Source organism: Ictidomys tridecemlineatus, chromosome 3, assembly GCF_052094955.1.
Source record: "Ictidomys tridecemlineatus isolate mIctTri1 chromosome 3, mIctTri1.hap1, whole genome shotgun sequence".
In the NCBI taxonomy this organism is placed as follows: Eukaryota; Metazoa; Chordata; class Mammalia; order Rodentia; family Sciuridae; genus Ictidomys; species Ictidomys tridecemlineatus.
Window position 1 is genome coordinate 146,468,809 of NC_135479.1, and position 20,147 is coordinate 146,488,955.

General features: G+C 33.2%; 2 protein-coding genes across 10 annotated transcripts in view; one reads left to right on the top strand and one right to left on the bottom strand.

The window, feature by feature from the left end:
• Eaf2 (ELL associated factor 2) overlaps positions 1-4,852 on the bottom strand; it is a 49,679-nt gene extending 44,827 nt beyond the window's left edge. For 3 of the 6 annotated variants that reach the window (XR_013436854.1, XR_013436852.1, XR_013436853.1), the window contains exon 1: positions 4,640-4,852. Coding sequence is in view for 1 of the 6 variants with exons in the window: in XM_005327653.4 (XP_005327710.1) it covers positions 4,640-4,745 (106 nt within the window). In the remaining 5 variants the exon portion in view is untranslated. Of the gene's footprint in view, positions 1-1,331; positions 1,397-4,639 lie in introns of all 6 variants that reach the window. The other 3 variants (XM_078044139.1, XM_005327653.4, XM_040270283.2) reach the window with 3 other exon arrangements.
• Positions 4,853-4,899: 47 nt separating this feature from the next.
• Positions 4,900-20,147, top strand: part of Iqcb1 (IQ motif containing B1) — a 49,436-nt gene continuing 34,188 nt past the window's right edge. For 2 of the 4 annotated variants that reach the window (XM_005327651.5, XM_005327652.5), the window contains exons 1-6: positions 4,900-5,054; positions 5,486-5,576; positions 8,555-8,666; positions 8,869-9,031; positions 11,071-11,200; positions 18,557-18,650. In XM_005327651.5, the coding sequence (XP_005327708.2) occupies positions 8,567-8,666; positions 8,869-9,031; positions 11,071-11,200; positions 18,557-18,650 (487 nt within the window). In that variant the 5' untranslated portion in view covers positions 4,900-5,054; positions 5,486-5,576; positions 8,555-8,566. Of the gene's footprint in view, positions 5,055-5,485; positions 5,577-7,834; positions 8,448-8,554; positions 8,667-8,868; positions 9,032-11,070; positions 11,201-18,556; positions 18,651-20,147 lie in introns of all 4 variants that reach the window. The other 2 variants (XM_078044137.1, XM_013359697.4) reach the window with 2 other exon arrangements.

Consider the following 20,147-nt stretch of genomic DNA (forward strand, 5'->3'; position numbering starts at 1 on the left):
CTTTTCACTAGTACACTTCTGTTCTCACAGAGTGCACACACTACCTTAATATGTGACAGAGAATTCTCTATGATAATAAATGTGTAAGATATTAGTAATGGCATCCTAGAGCAAAACCATAGCCCTCTGACTTTCAATCTTTTTCTGAAATGACATAAGGGAAAAACAAAGAGAGATGACTGTCATTTAACTACAGCTAAATGATGCTATAGAGAAGCCGGTCAGGTAACTTAAATGGTAAAGTAGACCTGTGGGAACCACAATGACCTAAAGAATGAATAAGCCCAATCTTAGAAGGTAATTACACTGTGCTCCAGCCAACTGCTGCCAAGAGGAGATATGGGCTTGATGATTGCCAGGTCACCTTCTGGTTTTTTTTGTTTTGTTTTGTTTTGTTTTTTAAGAAGGTAGAAATCTAGTTTAAAAAAAAAAAAAACAACTGCCAAAGTGGCTTTATTTGAAATGAATAGCAGATTAATGTTCAGTTATGCTGTAAAATCATTTTTAAAATATTTAAAAACAGAAGAGAAATGATCATTAACCTATCTAGATGGTAAAAATAAAAAGACATAATTAACAAGAATAATTAAATAGAAAGATTTTTAGTTTTTGTATCTTTGAGTTAAAATGTTATTGTTTTAATGAAACACTTGGAAAAATATTTATTTTACCATGATAAAAATCAGTACTCATTCCAAAATCAGCATATTTAGTGGTATTCATGTGTAAATATGGTCTCCAGGCTTTTAGACCACAAATTAACAATAAAGTGACATAAGAGGAATAATTTTAAATAATATTTCCTCTTTTATATTTTAATCCCTTTGCCAAACATCAATTAGGTCAAGGAGGAAATTAAGAACATAATAATATCCTATGGGGAAAAAACTGGAAATCTTGATTTTTATATAAAAGACCCTGATTTTTAGGCATTTGCAATTAATTCAAAACAAAACATATAGCTATGAGGGCCAAACAAAGTACAAAGTATCTGTTAATCTTAACCTCTGTTTTAGAGTTTTATTAAGAAGTTTTTTTTTCAATATATTATCACTTTTATTTTCACAATAAATCTTTGAATGGAATACTCTCACCACATTTTACCAATGGGAAACATCTTTAAATTAATGAAGCTAAGAAATGATCAAGTTAGGAACTCAAACCACATACTCATCCATTTATATGACATGACCTCTTTGTCTTATATCCACAGTTTTGTGCCTAGGGGGTGTTAGGGGATACAAGATAGTCATAAATCCCTATGAAAACTTGATAAAAATTATAAATCAATTACTGTTCCCTTCCATATAAAAATACATTTGAGAACATACCTATCAAAGACTGTTTAATTACAAGGAGTTCACAGCCTTCTGCAGCTTGTATAGAATGAGATAAACTGCAAAAGACAGAAATGTACTCAAAAGATCTTTACTTAACAATAAGCATGAATTTATTAATCAATAAGTCTACCACAACTATTCTGGACCAATTTATAATTCTAATTATTCTACAGTTATACAGTTAAAATATTCAACTTTTTAGTACTGCCTTTTCTTTGCCTTCAAACATGTTATTTTTTTAAGTAAACAACTTTTCAATTTCAAAGGGTTACATATATAGTTCTAGAATTAAAGAATTTGTTGAGCAATTTCATGTTCATGCTTTCCATATGCTCTAAATAGCAAATGTATTCTCTAAATTGACTAAATAACTTACTTTTTAGTTCTTACTTTGAGAATCCTATCATCAATTCTACCATTGATCTATTCTCTCTGGATTTCCTTCGTCTATGTTAGTATCTTCAGGTTTCAAATATAATTACTATAGTTATAAAGAACAGGAAAACATTTTCTACTTTGTCTTTAACACTTCTCTGTTTTTGCTGTAGCATCATATAATGTCAACATCTTCATAAAAGAACATACAATTACTATTGTCAGTTTATTTCTTACAATTTGAACTAATTCAACTAACTCCAAAACCCATACTCTGTCCCATATTCCATCCTAAGCAAAGAATCTTAACTGTAAATATAATTTTAATCAATTTTCATTAGTATAATTTCTGACATGTGCTCTAGAGCTTTACTGCTTTTTGAGGGGAAGGTCCACTTAAAGACAATTTTTCTATAGTCACTGCTCATCATCATTCCATTAGAGCAAAAAGTGATGCCACTGAAAACTTAAAAATTTTATAATTTATCAACCTTTATCTGAAAATAAATGTTAAAACTAGCACTATCCCAAATCCAAAATTAATTCTACTGAATTCTGTTATTCAAACTCTTTTACCAGTGAATCAACTACTGCTAATCATTTAGTTTACAATTTTAAAAACATACTATACCTCCTGACCACATGCCAGACTTTTTAATAGATCTTATTTTCAAGGTCTGATAAATGTTTTTTAAAAGTTTATAGAAATTACATTCATTGGCACTCCCTATATATACATTACTATAACTCTTCAAAACTAATCATGATTACAATTCATTTTTTACCAGGCACCTAATACTGCTCTATGTTTATGCCATCTTACTTAATCCTTACAAAAATTATGAAATGTCACTATTATCATTATCATTTTACACATAAGAAAACTGGGGCTAAGAGTTTAGAAAATATCACCAAAGTCAAAGTGTGTGTGCACATATATGTGTGTGTGTGTGTGTGTGTGTCTATGTATATACATATACATATAAATATATATTTTTAAATAGAGAGGGAGGGAGAGAAAGTAGAGGATAGGATTCCCAATCAGGTTTGTCTAAAGCCTTAGTATATTAGACTATCCAAATTTCCCCTGAACATAAAAGACAGAATACTATTTTCTCTCAAATTACATTAGCTTAAGTGCTAGTTATAAATTGGATGCACTTATCCTATAAATGTGTGACATTCTCTATTCTATAGTTTCTATTCCCGCACTCTGAATTTTTAGGAGTGAAGATCACCTAGGGAAAAACCATACGCCTGCTTAAAAAGAAAGGGGAAAAAAGACTGAAAAAATTTTTAATGCCTTCTACATAACTGTGTGTTCAACATCTAGGTTTATTTATGGTTACTATTATTGTTGTTTGTCTATTTTTATCATCATTCTTGTACCAGGATTATCTAACTCTAACTTTGAAGATTTGATTCTGGGATATTAAGAACTTTTATAAGTGAAATGCTTTGACGCACTAGCAAGGAACTTGTCAAAGGCTACTTTTTTATTAATTTAATTTGGGGTTTATTCCCCTAGGAAGAGAATGTATACCCAAGTTATATAAAAATATATTCTAGAGCAATTTTATAATCTTAAACCTTATAACTTGAAAAATTAAAAAATAGTACTTTTTAATGAAAGTTTAAAATTACTGCATACTTGAGAAAGAAGAGAGGAGAAACTATGAGAAAAAGGACTGTAGAAAACAGATAAGAACCATATCTTGCTTTGGGAAATGAAACTGAAGAGAAAGAGAAACCACAGAGCCAGTACAGCACTGTCTCACTATGGGGAGATTTAGATGACAGAATATGGCCATAAACAAAAACAGCTCTGAAGATCTTCTCTTGTCATATATCTTCCCAATTGTTCTATAAAATGGATATTAATATTGCTTAAGAAACCCCTTTAATAAAATGTAAGCATATCTTTGAAGGGTTAAAACCATTGATTCTTCTTACATTTACTATGAACTAGTATAACTAGATTGTCTACAATCTAAGTAAACTTTTGGAGACTGAATTTTAATTAGGTGTTTAAATTGAACCATTGAACGTTCAGAATAAAATCCATAAAGTTTCTTTACAGCCAATCTGACAGAATGACTGAAAAAGGTGGAACGATGAAACAGTAGAGAAGGGCTGAGCTGGAGAAAGGAAGTGAAAAAATATCTGCTTTACTATTTTGCCATAGAAAAATAAGAGGTCATGATTCAATGATCTCAACGTTTCCTTCCTGCTCTAGAATTCTATGAGGGCTGTTATGCAAAAAATGAATATTTTATAGACAAAATCATATGCTGTACTTTTCCTTCCTGTCATGTCATCCAACTATTAAAACAAGTGGGTAAACCAAAGGGTAGAAATCATAGAAAGATAAAAATCTTCCCAATGAAGAAATTAATAACACACCTTCAAATACTTCGATAATCAGTATTTGATAACAATGAAATCTGGGTTCGGAAAGAGAGAGAATGAAATGGTTAAGAACTTTTCCCCACCAAAAAAAAAAAAAAAAAAAAAACCCAGTAAATAAAAACCCTCATCAGACAGAGGTGAGGAAAAGGAAGAAAGTCTGTCCCCATCAGCTTCAAGGCATTCCCTTGGCCCTGCCTTGGGTCCTTTGTACTGTTTGTCATATTATTTTCCTTTCCATTTCTGCATCATACTCTTGTCATGTTAGCCTCCACAGTCACCCCTGCAGATCTCCACAAAGTGTCCCTTCCAGTCGGCTGGTCACACTTAAATGCGCCCAAGGTGTCACACCTAGGGCTTCTAACAGGGTAGTGGATTACCCTGTACCCGCTCCACTCCCACCTCAAGAGGAGTGCAAAGGCGGGGAGGTTACGGGAACAGAACTCAGGGGTTTACGCCTTCACAAGCCCAGCCAAGAAGGAGGCGCCCCTTCTATCCCCCGGGCAGTCCCCACTCACAGCGTATAGTGTGGAAGGCGCAGCGTGGGTGCTTCTCGAAACTCTCGCCTAACTTGAGAACTCGCTCGTGACGGTCAATGCGCGAGAGTCCCGCTGGTCCATTCATCCTTTCCCACTGGCTCCGACTTCGCCTCCACAACCATCTGCCACCTCAGCCCAAAGCCCCAACACTAGCATCCGGCCCCTAGCGCCACCACCCCAGACTCCGCCCCGCGCCCTTACGTGCACGTCTCTCCGGCCGCCCCTGGAGCTCTGATTGGCTGCCTAGTGACGGACGCCCCGCCCCTTGGCGCTTCTCTTCCCCCTCCCAGATCCCTTCCCGCGTAGCGACGCACGCCGCTTGGCAAGGGCCACCTCAGTGTGGTACGTGGGGGAACTAGGATCCCTTGGTGCAGGAACGCGAAACCGGGATGAGGTAACTGACCTGAGGTGGTGGCTGGGGACCGAGAGGGCCCTGGGATACCGGGATGTCCGGATGCCGGGCTTATGGACCCAGTGAACCTGCATGTAGGGCCTCTTAACGGGGGAATCGGCCAACCACGCCTTCTGTGAAGATCTTGGTGTGGAAACTGAGGCCGAGGAGGGCGGTGTCTGGGTACTAGGCCTGGCGACTGGCCAAAGGACTGGTAGCGCCAAAGCTGAGTCTAGAATCTCCGGGAAAGGAGCCTCGGAGCTTGTGCGTGACTGGAAGCGACGCCGTTACCTCGGCAATCTTTTTGACCTTTTAATTACCGAGGACGTTCCTGGTGGTATTAAGACTGGAGGAAGGACGTGTAGGAAGGAAAACGAGGATCAGTTGTAACTGGATTGCAGTGGATTTCTTTCTTTCATTTATTTCCATCACAGTGGTTCATGGAGGCAGTAAAAGAGCACGACTAGGGAGAGGTGATTCCCAAAGGATCAAGACTGAAGCTCGAACTGGTGTTCTGGTAACTGGGTAACAGTATTAATAATTGATCAATAATCGGCATTCTTTTTCTCCGTCAGTGTTCATGAATTTATTGTAAAGATGAGAAAAACATGCACAAACGTTTACAAATGATTGGTGTAACAAGTGGTTGATTTTCAGGAGAGTTGTGTAATCCAACTATGCTCCCTTACTTCTTTCTTAGGCATATTTGTCAATTTATTGTTCTATATGGGTAAGTGAATGTATCTCCCTCGGTTTGTGAACTAAGACTGTTTCATATGGTAGGTAAGTGCTCAGGTTTTAGAGCCAGGATCTCTGGGTTTGAATTCCAGCTTCATACTTAAAAGCGTGAGTTTGTGCAAACCAAACTGTCCCAAAATATGCTTAAGGGTAAGAGATGTGGCTCAGTGACACAGTGCTTGCCAAGCACGTGCAAGGCGCTGGGTACCAGTGGCAGCATTGCAAAAGAAAAAAAAGTTATAAGTATACTTATCATTAAAATTAGGGGAAAAGAATACTGTTTTTTTGTGACCCTTGACATGATTAAATGAAAGCAATTGAACACTTCATAGCACATAGTAAGCTCTTCAAATGATTATTATTAAGCTCAGTTGTACTGTCATATTTTTCGTTGCCTTCTTTTTTAAATTTTGGATTATTCTAGGAGGTAGGAATTGCTGTTAATTTTACTTTCAGATAAGAAAACTGGTTAAGAGAAGCTTACTTCTTTAATTATTGTCTGAATTCTTATCTATATCATCTATTTAGCATTTCACATATTTTGTATGCTTAAGAAGTTTTACGTACGTATATTTTTATGTATGTACACATAACACTTTTCTTTCCCAACCAGAATATTAGCAAGGAGTCTGCCCCATATGTGACATCATAAAAACTATGAATAGAAAATATATAAAAGAAAAAACTGACTAGTGAACATGAAATATGGCAGAGTCCCTCTAAAACTCATAGAAATGCAGTTTCAAACAAGACTATACTTTTTAATAGAAATCTAACAGATTGGCAAAAGTGTAAAAGATAATAGTAAAATATGTATTCTTACGATTCAGTCATCACCATCATAGGGAATTTGTCCTATGGGAATACTAGCATGATTTCATAAAGACTCACACATTGATATTCATTGCTTTGTTGCTTCTAATAATATACAGCCTAAATGACATCCAGTTAGCGCACTTAAATGTTTTTTGATGCACTCTTATAAAGGAAGGATAGCATAATGCATATTCTTTAAAAAATATTTGCAAAAGCCGCATATCCATATATGAAAAGCTTCTATTGAAGAATAAGACAAGCCAATAAAAAATGGTTAAGGGATATGAATAGAAAATGTATAAAAGAAAAAAATGACCAGTGAAATAAAATATGCCTGACCTCCCTAATATTCAAAGAAATGCAAATTAAAAGAGTATACCATTTGGATATGAAATTCAGTAAAATATTTTAATGATTTATATTTTTCCTAACGAGGGATGATTTTGATGCCTATATTATGGTCAACTTTTTGAAATAAAGGATAGACTGTAGTGCCAGTTCTGAATACTAGCTAAAAAAGTGAGCTAGAAGTAGGTTATTCAGGAATATATTTTGTGATTTTTACTCTTTTACAAGGGAGAGAATACAATGAACATTGTAATTAAAACCAAAGGTTTTGCAGTCAGACTAATCTGATATGTCTAATGCCACCATATATTGATGAAACCATGATAAGTTTTAAAACTTTCAAGTTTTACTTTCTTATTTATAAAATGGAAATGATTACAAGGTCTATCTCAGAGTCCCATTGTGAAAATTAAATAAGATAATTCATTTAAAAGTACTTAGCAGAGTGCTTATCTCATAGTAAATACTTAAATATGTTAATTTTTATTAAAAGTAAGGGAAAGCTAGGTATGGTGCTGCATGCCTGTATCTCAGCAATACAGAGATGTGAAGCTGAGGCAGGAGGATTGCAATTTCAAGGCCAACCTCAGCAATTTAACAAGGTCCTAAGCAATTTAATTATACCCATCTCAATATTACAAAATAAAAGGTGTTAAAGTGCCCCTGGGTTTAATCCCCAATACATGAAAAAAAAAAGAGAGATACTTTTTATTAAATGATGACTTATGTTGAACTTCAAATACTTAAAAAGTTTTATATAAACAAATTTTAGTAACAATTTGAGATGTGAACTTCTAAAATTTTTAGGAGAATTGATTTTATTCACTATACTCTAGAAATAAGTTTTGGTTTTCTTATAATTACACATTTCTGAATCTTAGTGTGATGTTTAACTCATGTCATGTTAAACATCTGTGGTGTGACACAGCCACAGTGATGGGATGGAGGAAATCACCACAGCCAAGCCGATATGTAGCATGCCCTGGGACTTCCAGAATTGTGAGCTAAATAAACCTCTTTTTTTTTTTATTAAGTATTGGAAAATGAAGTCATGTAGATACCTTTCTGCTAGCATATATCAGAATTCCAGAACTCCAAAGAAATCAGGTGTTCAGCATAAACAACATTGTTTTTAGGAACAGTGAACTACTCTTTTCACAGAATAGTAGAAACCCTTCTAATACCCACATTCAAGATGCCAGCCAAGGAATGACCTTGTAAGCAGACCTTTAAAACAGTAGCCTTATTAAGTCTGCTATATGAATTTTTACCGCAACACTCAGTTTTTCATGTGTAAATTCTACTCTAGAATTGTACATATCGGAGAGAGGGAATGTAAAGCTCCTAGCACAGTGAGAATGCAATACCAATACCTATTATAAATGTTACATGTAAGGTATAAGGATGTAGAACTCTTTTATATGTACATTAATTAGAAAAACTAATTTCCTATAAAGGAAGAAATGAAAAAAAACCCTGCATTTCTAAAACAAGGCAAGAAAAACTTTTTATTCATATTGATCTTAAATTTCATACATTATTTAGGCAATAAATATTTTATGGCTTTTTGACCTTTATTTTCTGATTCTGTTAAAATACAGGTGATATGTGAAATGAAGCCAACAGGTACAGACCCAAGGATCTTATCTCTAGCTGCTGAGGTTGCAAAAAGTCCTGAACAGAATGTCCCTGTTATATTGTTGAAGTTAAAAGGTAAGAAAAAGACTTTATGATTTTTAAATAAAATCAATTCTATCATTGGTTCAGTTTTGAATTGTGCAGAGAAACCTTAACACTATGATATGGCAATGATTTTTTTCCTTTATATTTTTAGTATTGTTCAACATATAAAAATATAAGTAGCCTTTGGATGTACTGAGCAAAAATAAGTATATCTTATTTTCTTTTTCCTTAGAAATAATAAACAACACACCTTTAGGAAGCTCAGAATTGAAGAAAATCAAACAAGATATATACTGTTATGACCTCATTCAATATTGCCTTCTGGTCCTCGGTCAGGATTGTTCTCGAATCCAGGGTGGGTGGACTACAATTTCCCAGCTTACACAGATATTAAGGTAAAATGAATCAATAAGTCAGCTTGTTCTTAAGGAATTTAGTATTTTTATTGTGATTTACAACATTTACTTCTATTTTATTTATTTTCCTTATAGGAATTGGAATATCCTGTGATAGGTTTTTAATTATACTTTTAGACTATTATTTACTTACTCTATTTGGAATTTTCTAAAACTTCCCTGCTAAACTTCAATAAATGATGATCATTTACTATGCTTATTCCTAAATCACAAGTGGCTGATCTGCTCTTTACTGACTCAGGAATATTTGAAGAAATGAAGAAATTAAGAACCTACATCTGTACTTGAGAAACTTAAAATAGAGATTGGGTGGCAGTCATGTAAATGTATGTCACAAGTAGAATGAAATTGGTGCTAAAATGAAAGTGCTTGAGCAGAGTAGTATAGGAGAACAGATATAAAAACTATTCATTTCACTTTGTATTTATTTTGGAGCCTAACTTTCTAAACTGCTTACTTTATTAGATAAAGTATTTATTTAGATAAAGGCCAAATTCAAACTATACAGTTGAAAATTTTAATAAATGTATACAATACTCTCTTATTCTTTAGTTTTTGAGTTTAATGATTTTCTTAAGTAATCTTTAATTACTTTATGTTTTGATAAAATATGCTAGCTCATGACAGTACTGACTGAGCATAATTATATTTACTAATGCTCTCTATTAAAAGTGTATACTCTTAAGTAATTAAACTAAAGGGAAAATAAAAACTGTTGCAGTATATGAACATTTGCCAGTTTGGTGTATAGTGGGCTCAATATGTAGTTTTTATTGCTTGTTATTGTACATTTTGTTGGAAAGACTCAAACAGTAGTACTCACTCATTAGCCTACAACCCTTGATTTGGGGACTCTTTGGTATTAGTCTACTCCATAGGTACTTTTTTGACTTCTGAGTGTTGAATTTATATCCAAAGAGTGGCTTTTATGTGAAGATTGAAGAAGATTCATTTCTTTTTTTTTTTTAATTTTTATTATTGGTTGTTCAAAACATTACATAGTTCTTGACATATCATATTTCATACATTTGATACAAGTGGGTTATGAACTCCCATTTTTACCCTGTATACAGATTGCAGAATCACATCGGTTACACATCCACTATTTTACATATTGCCATACTAGTGTCTGTTGTATTCTGTTGCCTTTTCTATCCTCTACTATCCCCCCCTCCCCTCCCATCTTCTCTCTCTACCCCATCTACTGTAATTCATTTTTCCCCCTTATTTTTTTCCCCTTTCCCCTCACTTCCTCTTATATGTAATTTTGTATAACAATGAGGGTCTCCTTCCATTTCCATGCAATTTCCCTTCTCTCTCCCTTTCCCTCCCACCTCTCATCCCTGTTTAATGGTAATCGTCGTCTCATGCTCTTCCTCCTTGCTCTGTTCTTAGTTGTTCTCCTTATATCAGAAAAGACATTTGGCATTAAAGATTCATTTCTTCTAAATGACTTTTTGTCCTCTAATGTATATTGTAAAGTGTTCCTCCTAGAGTTGGGGTTTTGCTTGTTTTTCCTTCTAATATAAGAAATATGCATGCAGATAATTTTCAGGTCTTAGAGAAGTTGATCTGTTGGAAAGCAGAACTGATGTAAAAGAGTATTTTATTTCCTTATCTGTCCCTCAAAAATTAATCCCATCCTGAGTATGGTATTTTTCAGCTGTTGGATGTCTGAAATGCTTCACTTAACAGAAATTTTATTCATGAATTAAGGTATTTTATGACTTTTAGAGTGATTGAGCCCAGTTCAATGAAAACTCAGCTCATGTCTTTTTATTGATTTCCTGAATGGCTGACATGTTCTTTTTTAAGATCTATGAATCCTGGACCTAAATACAAACAAGATCCATACTACACTATGCTTTTTATAGAAAGTTATTAGACTAGTTTTACAACAAGTTTTTTATTGACTTGGCAACAAAAGCAGGATATTCATTAATGTACAATGTCTAAAAAAGTTAGAGCATTCAGCTGATGTTTATGATTAACACAAATAATTTACATTCTTCTTTAAGCCATTGCTGTGTAGGCTTAGATCCAGGAGAAGATGCAGAGGAATTTTACAAGGAATTACTTCCATCAGCAGCAGAAAATTTTCTAATTTTGGGGAGACGATTACAAACATGTTTCATCAATGCAGCTAAGGTGTGTGTTTAAGTGTTTTGTGTTTATAGCCAATTCATTTTAATTCCTGAGAATATGTCCTATTTTATTTTTCAAATGTGCAATATTTGACTGAAAGTACATTTAGTATAGAAGATTTAACATTCTAAAAATCACAATAAAAAAGTTAGCATATAAAAAAATTGACTTTTTTTATATGCTAACTAAAGCAGACTGTATTTTTTTCAAAGAATCTGCCTTACTACTCAATTTTGTGCTTCACCCATAGTCACTTATGTCCATAACATCTTCCTAAAACATACTTTCTACTTCAATTATCTTGTTATTCCACTCTGTATATGGAAAAAAGTTTGTTCTCTAGGCCTAGAACTTTTCTCAGTAGCTACAATGGTGAAGAATAATAAAAATGATCTTTCACATCTCTAATCAAGAAATGAGATATTTTCAGTTTAATAAGTATTTCTTTTGTACATTGTGCTAGATGCTACATGAACTCTTCTTTGATCCATGTATTTAGAAGTATATTGCCCAATTCCAAATATTTGAAGACTTTCTGGATACTTTACTGGTACCAATTTTAAATATAAATTTTATTGTGGTCAGATAACATTATATCATTTTAATTCCTTGAATTATTTTCAGAGTTGTTTTATAGCCCTCTATATGCTTCATATTGGTTTGTTTTTTTCCTTTTTGCACTTCAAAGATTTTTTAACATTGTCTTTTACTATCTCTTATTTCTGTTATAAATTTAGCCTTTGTTTATTTTCATTCCCCTTTATATAATATAGCCTTTTTATTTGTGGCTGCTTTTCAGACATTCCTATTTTCTTTGGTTTTCAGCAGTTTTTCTTTGATGAACATTAGTGTGGATTTCTTTATATTTATCTTGCTTGGGGCTTACTGAACTTTATATATTTGAGTTTATGTATTTATTCACATTAAGAAAATTGCCACTGTTTTTTCAAATAGTTTTTTTCCTGCCCCATTCTCATTTTTTTCATTTGGATATTCCAGATTGCTAAGGGTCTATTCATCTTGTTATTATTGTTTACTTCAGTTTGGATCATTTCTGATGCAGTTCACTGAGCCCTTTCTTCTGAGATGTCTAATCTGATGATATTCCTGTCTAGTGAATTTTTTATTTCATGTATTATATTGTTTAGTTCTGTGATTTCTATTTTTCTGTTTTAGAGTTTTCATAATGGATGAGATTCTCTGTTTCTTCACCTATTACTCCCATATTTTCTTAAAGATTCTTTACCATATTTATTATAATAAGTTCTTATTTACAAATCAAGTTCATTTGAGAGTCTTTCTATTAACTATATTTTCTCTTTACACTGGTTCAAATTTTTCTGCTTCTCATGTCTAATTTTTTGTTTTATAATGGGCACTATGACTGATACATTCTTGAAATGCTGTTTTCCTGTGAAAATTATTAAGAGCAACTAAATTCTGGCAGATTGGTTGAGTTTATAGAGCATTGGCTTTAGCTTTTCTCAGGATACATTTACTCTAGTTTTGTAGTTAGAGTATTGCCATTAGTCCTGATTAATAATTCTTACTTCTTAAATGTGGTCCTTTAGTTTAAAAGTTGTTAATTCAGATTGTCTAGGAAGAACTGAAACTCCAAATTTTTTGTGCCTAACACTGGGTGGATGATGAAATTGCTGCTAATTTCTTTCAAACTTCCCCGGAACTCCTTGGAGTCTCTTCATGCACATTATAGAAATCAAGAATTTATTGGAAACGTATAAATAGATTTTAGAACTCCTTGCTTTGTGGCTTACTTCCTTCAGAGTTATTCTGGCAGCCCCAAACTCCAACTTCTGATTCTTCAGCCTATTTAGACTGTAGTTGTTTTTGTTTTTTTAATTGACATATAAAAATTTACATATTTATGAGGTGCCTGTGATGTTTTATTACACATATTCATTGCATAGTATTTAAATCAGAGTATTCATATTTAACTACTCAAAACATTCATTATTTTTTTAATACTTATTTTTTAGTTTTAGGTGGACACAATATATTTATTTGATATTTATGAGGTGCTGAGGATCAAACTCAGTGCCTTATGCGTGCTAGGTGAGCACTCTACCACTGAGCCACAACCCCAACCCCACACTATTTCTTTACAGTGAAAACATTCAAAATTCAGTCTTACAACTTTTTGCATGCATAGGACATTATCATTACCTATAATCACCATATTGTGCCATAGAACACTAGAACTTATTTCTCTTATCTAAATACAACAACTTTTTCCCATTTCTCCCCTCTCCCTACTCTTCCCAGATTCTAGCAACCACTATTCTACTCATCTTCTCTGAGGTTTTGTTTGTTTGTTTGTTAAGATCCCACATTTGAGCAAGATTCCATATAAGTTAAGATCATGTGGTGTTTGTCTTTCTGTGCCAGGCTTACTTCGTCTAACATGATGAAATTGACTTCTATTCATATTGTTACAAGTGATAGAATTTTATCCTTTATGACCAAATAGTATTCCCTTATATATATGGGCCACATTTTTATATTCATTCATCAGGTTTTTTGTCTTTGTTTCTTGGTACTGGGGATTGAATCACAGGCACCTTATCTTTGAACTACATCCCAGCCCTTTTTTGTTTTGTTGGTTTATTTGTTGAGACAAAGTCATGCTAAGTTGGTGAGGCTTGGCTTTAAACTTGTGCTTCTCCTCCCATAGCCTCCCAAGTTGCTGGGGTTACTTCATGCTCATTGCACCAAGTTACTCATTCATTCAACAGTTAATAGACTCATGAATAGTGCTGCAGTGAATTATGGGAATACTGATTTCTGTTTGGCTTCTTGATTTCATTTCCTTTGTATATATATATACACCTATTAGTGGGATTATTGGATCATATGTTAGTTGTATTTTTGATTTTTTGAAGAACCTCCATACTCTTTCCCATAATGGTTGTACTAATTTACATTCCCACCCACAATGTTTAAGGGTTCCCTTTTTACCACATTCTTGCCAACACTTTAAATCTTTTGGATAATAGTCATTCTAACTAGAGCCAGGTGAAAAGTCATTGTGGTTTTGATTACATTTCCCTGATGATTAGTGATGTTGAGCATTATTTCATATATTTCATGTTGGCCACTTGGGTATCTTCTTTTAAGAAATGTCCTTTTAGTCTAGTGCTCATTTTATAATCAGTTTTTGTTTGGTTGGTTGGTTGGTTTTGTTTTGTTTTGTTTGCCATTAAGAAGTTCAAGTTCCTTATATATTCTTAACCCCTTATCAGATATATAGTTTGCAAATATTTTATCCCATTTTTAGTTTTATGTAATCCTGTTTGTCAGTTTTTGCTTGTAATTCCTATGCTTTTAGAGCCTTAGTCAAAGAATGTTTGCCCATTCCTGTGTCCTAAAGCTTTTCCCCCATATTGTCTTCTAGTAGTTTCAGTTTCAGAAGTTAACATTTGTCTTTTATATTCATTTCAAGATAATTTTGTATATGATGAGTTGCAGTAGTTGCAATTCTTCTGCATGTAGATATTCAGTTTTCCCAGCACCATTTATCTCCAGTATGTGACACCTTTGTTTTAAATCAGTTGAGTATGGATTTATTCTGGGATACTTATTCTGTTTTATTGGTCTATTATACCTATTCCCTGCTGCTTTGGTTACTGTAATCTTATATATTTTGAGGTGAGTTTTGTTCATTTTTACTCATGATTCCTTTGGTTATTTGAGGTTGTTTGTGTGTGTGTGTGTGTGTGTGTGTGTGTAGTTCCATGTGAATTTTAAGATTTTTTTTTTTTTTGGTTCTGTGAAAAATGGCATTGTTAGATTATAGCTTCTTGTTTGAACTCCTTTCCTTGTGATTTGTTAGAGGTCATTTCCCTGTGTTACTCAAACACTGGCAAGTACTCTCGACAGAAAAGCCAGAAGTATTAGGGATCTCCTGAAAAACAGAACCAAAAGGAACTAACTCTCTTTCTCTCTCTGTCCTCCCAACCTCCTTCCCTCTCTTCCTGGAGGGTGGGGAAGCAGGGGCAGTGGGAATTGGCAACTGGGGAAGCTGACAAGTCCCAGGATCTACAATTGGGTGGTGGCATAGTTCCAGTCTTAGTCTAAAAGACTGAGAACCAGTAGAGCTGATGGCATAGTACCAGTCTAAAGGCCAACAGGCTCAAGACTCAGGAAAAAAACGGTGTTTCACTTTGAGTCTGGCCAGCTCAAAGGCTGCCAGGCAAGAGGAATTTCCTGTTGTTTGAAGGAGAATCAGCTTTTTTGTTCTTTTCAGGCTCTGAACTGATTGGATGAAGCCCACCAATATTAGGCAAAATAATTGTCTTTACTCAATCTAAAACATTAAATATTAATATTAAACCTATCCAAAAATACTCTTGTAGACATACCCAGAATAGTGTTTGGTGCAATATCTGGGCACCCCCATGACCCAGTGAAGTTGAAACATAAAATTAACCATCACACAAGATAAATTTGTATCTCAGCCAATACATTTTCTTTCAGGGTTGCATCTACATGGTTTTGTCTATTCTTTAGGATCTTCAGATAATTGCTTTTTACATTTTTTTCCATAATTTGTCATTTTGATCAACAAAAGGTTGGTTAGCAAATTATGGTCTGTAAGACAAATCCACTCTGTTTTTGTAAAATAAACTATTGGAACACAACTCCATCTATTTGTTTATATATTATCCATGGGTGCTTTCATTCTACAACAGTAAATTTTAGTTGTTAGAGAATGTAACACCTAAAATATTATCTGGCCTATAACTAATAGAAAAGTAAAATTTATAAAGAGAAAGAGAAGGAATAACAAATGTGAACAAGAATGTTTGGAAAAAAGCTTGAGGAACCAGTGGTACTTGATCAATATATCTCAAAAGAATGGATAAGTTTTGAAAGTATGAGGCAGGGGAAAGGGACAAGACCAAAAAAGAAAAAAATAAGTAAGTATGGCATATTTTAATTCCTGTTCAGATACTTACCAGACTTAAATTTATTACTGCAATCTTTCCATAAGGTTTAAAAGTAAAGTAAGGTTGGACAAGATTGCAAAGGGCATAGGATTTCAGAGAGAAGAGTTTGAACTTGAATGTACAAATATTAGAAAAGGCTTTTTAGAAGGCATGAGTGTGCTAATAAGAAAACATTTCTAGATTATTTCAGTAAGTTAGAGCTAAGGTAATAATGCCTTGATTCTTTGGACAAAGAGAATTAAATGAGATATTATGAAAGAAACATTGAAAGAATATAAAAGATAAAATATCAGACAGTGGTTTTAAATGGATAGTGTATATCATTGTAGAGCTAAATTAAGCTGACCTCAAGGGTTTAAGGCCTCATAGATGTTTAACAGAATTAGGAAACTAGAAACTTCATGAAAAAAACAACATAATTGCTTTGAAGTCAGTTGAATTTTCAAGTGGATATGTCCAAGTTAAATATATGGAATCAAGGTTTGATATAAAGGACATGTCAGTACTACATCTGTATTTTGAGAAAGCCTCATAGATGAGTGCTAGTTAAAACTTGGAAGAAGAGAGTAATAGAGAATGAGCTTTCTTAGAGAGACAATTTAGAGTTAATATCCAGTAACCATCTCCAGAGCCTTAGAGATGTCTGAGATAGATGTGGTTTATTTGTGCAAAGTGAGAAACTGTGGCTCCATGTGCTGGATAGGTAGAGAAAAATCACAAAATCTTAAGAAAGCCATATTTAATTTTTTCATATATTTGTCACCTTAAAGATATGATTTTTTAGGTGCTTTGCCTGCAATTTTAAAAATTTAAGTGGCAATATCTATTTTTATGGCTTCATGGTCTATTTCTGCACGGTCCAATATAGTAGCCATGAACCCTCTACTAATTCAGCATGTAATATACCTTTGTTGAGGAACTGAGTTTTTTGTTTTATGTTATTTTAATTATTTAGAATTTTAAAAGTTATGATTAATTAGTAAACTTAGGTTTGAAACAGTGTGAAAGGGTGTCTACTTTTTCCAGTTGTTAGATTTTTAAAATTCTAAGTACACATTAATTATTTCTAATGAGAATTTAGCATCCAGAGTGAGTGGTCTAGAAATGTAGCTGTACTACCCTTCGTGACTGACAACACTTGAGAATTACCGTGCCTTTTCTGATGTATCTTTGGGTGAAAATGGCAAAGGCAGTTTATGGAACCAAAGTGATTCTTAGATCTAATATAACATTTCTTTTGTTTTAGTGTTTTTTTAAGAAGGTAGGTTTGTTGTTTGTTAACACATGCCTGTTTACTGAGCACTTAACTTTGTCCTAGAATAATGGGAAGAAAATACTTAGCATTATTACAGAGAATAATCATAGCTATCATAAATTTTTATTCTTGTCCTCACTTTTTTGCTACAGAACATTCAGAATGTGTTTCTTTAAAGTTAGGTAGCCAAGCCATGGTAGCACACACCTGTTAATCCCAGCTAATTGGGGCGCTGAGGCAGGAAGATCACAAGTTCAAAGCCAACCTGTAGCTCAGTAGTAAAGAATCCATGGGGGGATGGGGAAAACAATTCCAATGCATTCTGACTGCAGGGATTTAAGGAATATCCACTGTATGAGGCTCTGGGGTTAATCCCCAGTACTACAAAAAAAAAAAAAAAAAAAGTTACATGGCCAGTAAATGACAGAAATTTCCAGTGGAATCAGTGTTTCTTATTTTCCACTGTAAAACACTTAATTAAACTAATATTTCACCTTACTTTCCAGAAAGGAAAAACAAAAACAAAAAAATCATCATTTGTTTATTGAATAAATATTGATTGAACATTTACTATGTTTCAGAACATTGAGTTATAATAGGGAGCTAAATGGCTTGATCTCTGCCCTCATTAAAACTAGAACTGAAAAGTACTATTAAAAAAAGCATTATATACTGACACCTACATTTGCATATCGAGGTGGTTTTCAAACCTGGCCACATAACCACCAACTCTTCTACCTAACTATAAAAGATACAGATGTCCAGACTTTGTCTTTAGAGAATGAGAGTCAATATATTTGGGCTAAAGCCTGTGCAAAGGTATTTTAAAAACTTCACACAAAATTCACACACATTTTTCACATTTTTCAAGTGTTGAAAAATGCTACTGTATCAACTTGTACTTTTGTACTACTTATTTTATCTGGATAACAGCCATTTATAGAAGGTAGAGTAAGTATTAACATACTATAAGCACAAGTTTTACAGTTAAGAAACTAAAAGGACTACAAAACCATGTAGTTCTTAGATCCAGAAACTGAGTCTTCTAACACCCCAAAGAAGTCTTTTTTTTTTTTTTTTTTTTTTTTTGTGAAAGTAATTACAGAAATGTCAATTGGGTTTGTCTTTTGTGTAAAGGGTGAAGAAAAAGATGAAATATTGCACTTTTTCCAAATTGTGACTGATTCTCTGTTCTGGCTATTAGGTGGCCATGTTCAACTCATACAGAATGGTAAGAGAAAAGATTTTAATGTAACTGACAATAATTGTAGAGTTAATTGCTAACAGTTTGATCTTTTCTAAAAATAAACGCCTTGTATACTATACAGATAACCATAGTGAAGTGACATCATGTTGAAATAATCCCATAATTAAAAAGTCATTTGGATATTCCAGCTTTAAATAGTCCACATTGACATTGTGAATATTATACTCAAGGTAATATTGCTAAAATACAACTTTCTCCTTAGCTTTTTTGTCTTTAGCAAATCTGACATAAGAATTAATAGAAGTTTAATCTTGGAAAAATAATTTGTTTTAAAGATTACTGTTACTGTTTTAGATATGCTATAAGACAAATTCCTATGTACATAGTAGATATGATTTAACTCATATCCTAAGTGAGAATAAACTTATATAATGACATTTTACTGAACTTAAAAGTCATATTTTTCTGCTTACATTGAGAAATATAAATATGGGTTAATTTTATGTTGTTTTTAAGATTAAGAAAATATTTCTTGGTGATAATTATAGCACAGTTCTTATTCTTGAAAAATTTCATTTAACATAAATGCGACACCATAAGAACATTGTTTTTCATTATTTTGTTTTGTTTTAGGAAATAATACTTAAACTGAAATCTTCTTTTAATTCAGCTTTTTTCCTTCAGAATATAATAGACATTGAGTCATATAGTTCTATAAGTATTGTGAAGAAAAACATAATCCCATTCTATTTCCCAAAGGCATCTACTTTAATAATGTTTTATACTTTGGATAGTTATATGTACATAGCTAAGTAACATGCATAAATAATTGTTTAGCATTATTTCCTGGTATGGACAAATATCATTATAAGTTCCCAATTTAAAGAACTTTATTTAACCAAAAACATAAAGTATTTAGGACTTTGGTTATAAAGATCTAGTAAAAATTGAGAGAGTACTTGAAATATGCCATATTCCATTTTGAAACTACGTTTGGAACTAGATTAAATGATTGTAAATTCATATGCAAAAAAAACAAATTAGTACATTGAAAATGAGGTTTCTGACAACCTTTTCATTCTAAATGGAAAAATCTCTTGGAGAAATGGCTGACTATAGGTCTGGGGTAGGAATTACACAAAGATAAAACCCAAAAGGCTCTAAAATACCAAGTGGAAAGGAAGCAATCAAAATCTATTAGAATTCTGTGAAAAGAAGTCAAGAGCCAATCTAAGGTGCCTTTTACTGGCCAAATAAGGAAATTTGAACAGTCATAAAGATAATAACTATAATTGATTGAAACACATCAAATTCATTAGCAAGACTTTTTTAAAAATCACCATAATGTCTGCTAGGGAACTTATTTTTTATAATTATCTTACATATAGATAAAGAAAAATTTCTCTTTGTAAAAGTATTCCAGACTATGGCCATTCCACCCCTGAACATGCCCAGTCTTGTCTAAAAGTGTTCAAAGTAATAAGTGAAAATATATGATAGCACAGCACCCATTTTGCAGCC